Here is an 8,137-nt window from a genome sequence, read left to right on the forward strand (position 1 = left end):
CATCATTAGAATTCTCCAATAGGCTAAAATGGATAGTGCTCGCCCCATTTCTACATCGATTGTTGTAGGTAACTTCTCTACACCTTTATCCTCTCCGGTTATGATTGATCTACAGATGTATTGGAGTATTGTTGGAGCCCTATAATATGTTACTATCACATGACTTGACATTACTTTCGTTGTCAATCAGGTTTGTCAATTTATGCATGCTCCCACTGAATATTAGTATCTCAAAGACACTATTATATATAGTTTCTTTTTATATTGACACTTCTTGCGATAGTTACACGTCTATAGTAATGCAGATTGGATTGGATCTCTTAACAATAGACGTTCCACTAGTGGATATGCAATCTTTGTTTGGATGAAATATCATATCATAACATTTTAAAAAGTAATCTATTATATTTATATCAAGCATTGAGATCGAATACAAAGCTATAGTCAATGCAATATCTAAAATCATTTGATTTTAGTCACTCCTTTCGGAACTACATATTTTTATTAGTGTTATATCTAAAATATGACGTGATAATATTGGAGCAATATATCTGATTGTAAATTCAATTTTTCATACTTGCACTGAATATGCAGAAATTAATTTTCATTATATGTGAAAATGTGATAATTATTAGTCTCTTATATTTTAGATTAACTTGCTCACATTTTCACCAAACTATTATAACAATGCTTTAATACACTTACAATCAAATTTAACGTTCTGTTGACAATCAAATTTAACGTTCTATATATTTGTTGAGTTTGTGGAATAATGATGATAAAAATAACGATCAATGATGATTTTCCATAGAGCGATGCCCTTTTTCATAAGAGAGATCATACACCCAACGAGACATTTTACACTCACTAAAAATTGACCCAACGGGTGCAAAATGATAATATATTCTCTTTTATTATGTACTCTGTGAAAGACGTCACATGCTCACGTTTTTATTTCAACTAATTATAGCTAGGGTTGTAAATGAATTGAATGTTTGTAAATAAATTTGGTGTTGGACTTGGTAAGAGATTATTTATGTTCGTTCAATACACACAAGATTAATTAAATAAACAAGAATGAACAACTCGTTAAACTAAACGAACATGCAAGTTTGAACATATATGTATGTAACTCGTTAATATTCGTGAGCAACATTTATGAACAATATTCGTAAACAATATTAATGAAAACGTTAGTGAACAATATTCACGAATCATGTTCATTAATGAAATTCTTATCAATATACTAAATAAACGATTAAAATAAACATACAAGTTTGTATTATCAAGCTTAATAACTAATCAAGCAAGCAAAAGTTTCAAACAATCAAAAATACTTGAATTGAGAATTTAATAATATCTAAACGAGTCAAGTTCAAATCATGCTTGAGCTAAGTTCATGCTCATAAAAAATAAATTAAGTCAAGTCTAAATAATTATTTCAATGATTTAGTTCATTTTAAGCTAGACTTTACTTAGCTCAGTTATCTTATCAAACAAACTTGAATACTTCAAAATTTGACTCGACTTGACTTATTTACAACCCTAATTACAGCATGCTAATTAAGCAACGACGATGAAATCCTTGGCAATGTACACATTTTCTTTTACCTCTAGAATATTAATGATCTTCTTAATTATTTCACTGCGTATTTTATCATTATATTAGACTCATCTCATTGAGATAGAATGATCACTAGTGGTAAAAAAATATATAGAAAAATGATTCAATTGAAACTACTGAGTACTTTTATAAGATTTCCACCTAAAAGAGGCTCAACATGAGCCTTCAATTGCAGCTCCTTTGACACAGGAAGAAACAGAGTCAATAGCTCCTGGGTCACTGTGTAAGATGCTTTTGAAATTAATCAGATATTTATGGATTGATTTTTAGATGTGGCGTGTGATAGATTAATTTTGTTTTTCCTTATTTACCCTAGTATTGGTCAGAGATGTTCGTGGAGTTAGACTAATCACATTAATCGGTTTAAAGTGCTTGATACTAGAATTAAAAAAATAATAACAGATAGAGTCAGCGCAGGGTTTAGGAAAGTTTAATTAATCTTTAGGCCTCGATGAAATTGATGTAGAATTCTTTCTTTATTTTTGGCATCTATCGAATCCTTTTATTAAGAGAACTAGAGAAGCTACCAACTCAAAGAACTAGTAAAAAAAGTGCTTCAAATCCAAGTGACTACAACCAAAATAGCACTTGAAACAATCAGTATAAAATTGATCTCTAGAGTACTATCCAAAAGACTACAAGAATGCCCAGTGTTACGGTGAAGCAGTTAGCCATTCTAAGAGGTTAATCAGGTATTTAGGGTTCGAATCCCAATTGCCACGAGCTGTAGAAATTTTTCTCTAGTGGAACAATAAATCTAAGAACGTTGGTTGCTTGGATAGACCGGATAGACCTCCTGATAATAATATCCCACCAATCCACGATCCGTAATTTACAAATTCAAGATCCAATGATCCATTAAGGTTTGAAAAGTAGAATTCTCTATAAATAGCATAGTTACGTATGGTATACAAGAGAGTCTAAATCTAACTCTAATTTTCTTCTTCTAATTGTTATTACTTTATTCCTTTTACAGTGGGACAACCTCAAAGCCTTCTGACGCATATTAATCCATACAGTAATTAAGCTTCGTCAGTCATGTTGCGGCAGACCATCAGTGACTATCAAGTTTAATTACTAGAGTGGGGTGGTAAATGCCTTAAATCAAGTTTGGACTTGGATATGAGGTCTCTAATTGAATCATGCCTTTATGGTGAGAAATCTAGAAAGTTAGACGAAAAAGGCTTTGATGTTGGGATCTGGTTGGCCTCGCTGCAGAAAATTAAATTGTTTTTTATGATGTAGACCGGGAAAGTCTAAATTAAATGGTCACGCATGGAGATTCCAACCTGCAAACTTTGGTTGGTGAGAATTGGAGAAGAAAAATGAAGAACTCGGGTCAAAAACAGTTGGAAGTAGCTTAAAAATTTAGCATCTATGACTTGGTGGAGCTCCTAGGCAGGGATGACTCTGAATGCTCCAAACTAAATAACTAGCTAGCTTCAATAACTCTTTGCTATCATTAGCTAGCTCTCCTTTCTTCTTTTCACCTTTATCATGGCTGTTTAGTTGTTCTTAGTTGATACTTTCGCTTGCAGAAATCCATAGTTTCTACCTTTTAAGTAGGGGCCCATCTAATTAAACTACTAGTAAGAGCCATGCGTCGATCTCTCCTATATATATATTCATAGTTTCTACATTTGTTTAAATTGAATATTAAGGATAATGAAACTTATCACATGCCCATGTTTATCTCATTATTTTGCTTCATTTATCAACTTGGTTTAAGAAATGAAACTATTGGGCGTTCATTCTTATCACCCTAAAACTTGTATTTCGTTCAAAAGAAAAAAAAAATCAAATAACATATAAGTTTCGAATGAGGAATTAGTATAAAAGTGAGGGATCATAGGAATAATTCATTGTTTTTGTTCATTCTTAATTCGCCAGTGATCCAACAAAGCTGTACATTAAAGTCTTAGAGTTAGGAGACACAGAAGGATGACAGAAGAGAGAGAGCATGATCATGGTTCAAGGGAGATGGAAGTGGAAATGCTTGAACGCGGAATTGCCAGGGACAATGTCGCTGCGGTCATTTGAGTCTTCCCTTCTTGGTTGGCTGCTCTACAGCGACTCAAGCCTTGATTTCCCTCTGCAGTTTCTGAAGAACTTTTCCGGCGACGCTCGTTGTGACCAGCCAAACGCCGACGGCAACTCCTTTTGTACTCGTCAAATTCTGATAGCTCATGGAATCTGCATGGAACAAATATTAAAGGAGGAAGCTTAAGCTCCAACTTAAAAACTAAACACTCAATAAATTAAAACGTTTGCAGGATCGTAACAACCATAGCTACAATATGATTTCCATTAGTTAGCTTGAAGATAGTTAGAGCAGGGCATGTCAGTTTGGGGCAACAATTGAAATGTTTCAAGACGATGAAGTTACTCAACTTCCTGCTCTAGCTATATTCCCTTGATCTAGATCAACAACGTGCATTAATTCAAGGGACTAACGTCCAATGAACTAATCTAATTAAATTAGAATCATTTCACTCGTGATGATATAGATTAGGGCTTTGCAATTTTTGAGTATGGGATGAAAATTAAAATTAGATTGCCGAGAAGGAATGAAAGTGTATCGAGTAAGAAATTAAGAGAAATTAAGCTCATTTCTTCCAATGCACTCGTCTGAACTTCACATGTTTTAAGTGTCTTTTGTTTGAATCGAAGGCAATAACAAATGACGAATGATTTGACAAAAACACATACAAAAGACTAATTATTGACAAAAACACACACACGCACAGAAGACGAATAATCTTGAGGATCAAGATCCGTGATGCATGTAGTTAAATCAATCTTATGCACAGATTATGCTAATGGTAAATTCCAATTTATGCACACTCAAAAATCGACATTCAAAATATTCATCTCATTTGAAATTCAAACATTGATCTTTTTATTGCTCTTCTAAAGCATCGCGCAATTGTGGGGGGCTCCAAGGACCAAAATCTTTTTTTATATACCAGGTATCCGGATGAAAATCTTTGATCCATGTGCAAATGAAGTTGTAATCTAATATAAGATTGCTAGATCTTAATTTCTGATCCACAATTCTTCCTAACACTAGATTTTTTATTTAGGTCCTTGATCCATGTGCGATGGAGTTGCAACCTCATAAAGTTTTCATTCGATTAAACTTTGGTGATCGAATCATATCTTTCAATAATAAACAAATAATTGATCAGGAGATCAGAAAAGAAGCTCAAACAGCTTGTCTAGATTCCCTTATAAAATAAATAAATAAGAAAGCAAGAGGGAGTGGAAACAGAGGAGCACCTGCTGCATTGCTGACAGAACCTCTGCCGCCGGCCGGCGACGACGACGGCCGCGGCCTTGGAGTGCACCTCGCAGACCTTGTGCCGACAATTATACCTCTTCTCCTCCGTCAGATCGGCGGTGCACTTGTCGGCCTGGCATCTCGTCACGCCGCAGCTCCCTGGCCCCCTCTTCGCCGCCAATCGCCTCTTGGTGTCCACGCCCGCCGCTGCCTCATCTTCCTCGTCCCCGTCCTCCTGCACGACGACCGCTTCCTTCTCCTTTTCGGTCTTGGGGAGCTTCGTTGGAGGCCGGGGGCGGTCCATGGCGGCGGGAGATCAAAGAGGGAAAGCCGGAGAGAGAAAGAGAGAAAACAGGAATGAGAAAGGGCCACTGGAAATGTGAGGCGAAGGAAAAGGCAACGTGAACAATGAGTTGAGGAATCTCTGTCAATTTGCAAGAAATCTTCTTCTACAGCGACGTCTCATGGCCATGATCAAACCAACATCATGATCATCGTCATCCTCCATTATGAAGATGAATAATCTGCCTTTTGCAAGCTGTAACAAATGCTTGCTTGACAGCGACTCAATAAGGAATCGAGTGCGCCATTTATTAAGATCATAAACGCATCAGATATATCACGAGACGGGACTGGAATGGAATCTTCTTCTGATAACACTCAAATGAAAAAGAGTAAAAGAAAACATCTGATAGCACTTAGATGAATAAGAGAAAGATAACAGAAAATTAATGTACTATTGGTTTCTCATTAAAAGTTCATACAAAGTATAGGCTATACATATGTCTTTATATAGCAGTAAGAAAAAACAATCCGATCCTAAAATTATGCATCTAGATCTAGCCTTAGCCTTTCATTTATTCAAAGCATATCCATTAAATACGGATATATTCTATCTTAATTATGACTTGATTTAAATAATACAACATAGCCTCCCTTAAACCAAGTCACAAATGTTAGTCATCCCAATTGCCTTCTTCAACTTGAGAAAAATCTCTGTCTTCATTGGTTTTGTAAAGATATCTGCAACTTGACATTCACTAGGACAATACTCGATGTTGATTTGTTTTTCCGCAACTCATTCTCTGATTTTATGATACTTGATATCTATATGCTTGCAGCGGCCATGAAATACTGGATTCTTAGATAATGCAATTGTTGACTTGTTATCACAAAAAATTGTCGTAGGACCATCTTGTTTGTGTTGTAGAAAATCTAAAATCTTTCTTAGCCAAATTGCTTGCATAGCACAATTTGTTGCCGCTATATATTCTGCTTCTGTTGTTGAAAGTGCTACCACCGGTTGCTTTTTAGAAGACCAAGAAAATATAGCTGAACCAAGATGAAAAGCATATCCCGATGTACTCTTTCTAGTCTCAACATCTCCAGCCCAATCACTATCTGTATATCCAATAAGTCCCACAGTTTTATTAGTAGAATACAAAATTCCATCATTAATTGTACCTTTGACATATCTAAGAATTCGCTTTGCTGCGGCCCAATGCGAATCCTTTGGTTTCTCCATAAACCTGCTAAGTACTCCAACTCCAAAAGAAATATCTGGCCTTGTAGCAACCAAATATCTTAGACTCCCAATCAAACTTTTATAAGCAGTAATATCCATACTCTTACCAGTTTCATCTTTAGACAACTTTATCTTTTCAATCACTGGAGTAGGAACTGGTTTGGAGCATTCCATCCTAAACCTTTTCAAAATATCAGAAGCATATTTCTTTTGTGAGACAAAAAACCCATCATCCATCTGAATAACTTCAAGCCCTAAGAAATAACTCATTAGACCCATATCTGTCATTTCAAATTTACTAACCAAGGCTTCCCTGAATTCTATGATTAACTTTAAGTTATTTCCGGTAAAAATCAAGTCATCAACATAAAGACAGACTATGAGTGTATCACCAGATTCAATATGCTTAACATACAAAGTATGCTCATAAGGACATCTCAAAAAACCATTTTCAATAAAATAAGAATCAATACAACTATACCATGCCCTTGGTGCTTGTTTTAAACCATATAGAGCTTTCTTCAACCTGTACACCTTATTCTCTTCCCCTTTCTTCACATATCCTGCAGGTTGTTCGACATATATTTCTTCTTCCAAGAAGCCATTCAGAAAAGCAGATTTTACATCCATTTGATACAGTTTCCAATTATTTTGAGCAGAAAGTGAAATAAGCATGCGTACTGTATCAAGTCTACTTACAGGAGCAAAGACCTCAAAATAATCAATACCTGCTTTTTGCTTGTAACCTTTTGCAACCAACCTCGCTTTAAAACGATCAATTTCACCATTTGGCTTATACTTTGTCTTGTATACCCACTTTACTCCAACTGGTTCTTTTCTTGGAGGTAATTCAGTCAATTCCCAAGTACCATTAGTTTCAATGGCTTGAATTTCCTCGTCCATTGCCTTCAACCAATGAGTCTTTTTAGCAGCATCTTCAAAAAATATAGGATCACAATCTGAAAAAAGAGCAAACTGAACAATTTCTTCATCAGACAGATCATTATCATTACTTAACACATAATCTTGCAAGCGAGCTGGTAATCGGCACTCGCGTTGTGATCTTCTAGTTGGTGCTTCAGATTGTACAGAAACTTGAACATTATCTTGAGTAGGCTGTTCATCCAGAAAGTCGTCAGGAATATCAGGAACAATAATAGACTTTTCTTTTTCTATACACCAATTCCAACTACCATGTTCATCAAAGACCACATCACGACTAATAATAACTTTCTTAGTTTCAGGGTTATATAGCTTATAAGCCTTTGATGTATCACTGTAACCAATAAAAATACACTTCTCGCCTTTATCATCAAGTTTCTTCCTCAACTTATCTGGTACATGTGCATATGCCAAACAACCAAAGATCTTGAGATGTTTGACAGTCGGCTTTCTTCCACTCCAAGCTTCCTCAGGTGTCTTATCATGAACACTTCTTGTTGGACACCTGTTCAACACATAAATAGCACAAGATACAACTTCTGCCCAGAAATGCTTAGGCAGATTTTTTGATTTCAACATACATCTTACCATATCCATAATAGTTCTATTTTTTCTCTCAGCCACTCCATTTTGTTGTGGAGTATATCTAGCTGTCATTTGATGTTGAATACCATGCTTCTTTAAAAAATCATCACACACAATATATTCTGTACCTCTATCAGTTCTTAAGATTTTGATTTCAAGTCCACTTTGTTTTTCAACAAAT

General features: G+C 35.4%; 1 protein-coding gene across 1 annotated transcript; it reads right to left on the reverse strand.

Annotated features, from left to right (window-relative positions):
- Positions 1–3,433: 3,433 nt before the first annotated feature.
- Positions 3,434–5,424, reverse strand: LOC121967282 (squamosa promoter-binding protein 1-like). Its single transcript, XM_042517396.1, has 2 exons — positions 4,904–5,424; positions 3,434–3,817 (listed from the first exon to the last, which is right to left on the reverse strand). Exons 1-2 carry the CDS (start codon positions 5,206–5,208, stop codon positions 3,589–3,591), a joined length of 534 nt encoding a protein of 177 aa, XP_042373330.1. The 5' UTR covers positions 5,209–5,424; the 3' UTR covers positions 3,434–3,588.
- Positions 5,425–8,137: the final 2,713 nt, after the last annotated feature.

This window comes from Zingiber officinale, chromosome 3B (assembly GCF_018446385.1).
Source record: "Zingiber officinale cultivar Zhangliang chromosome 3B, Zo_v1.1, whole genome shotgun sequence".
Classification (NCBI taxonomy): Eukaryota; Viridiplantae; Streptophyta; class Magnoliopsida; order Zingiberales; family Zingiberaceae; genus Zingiber; species Zingiber officinale.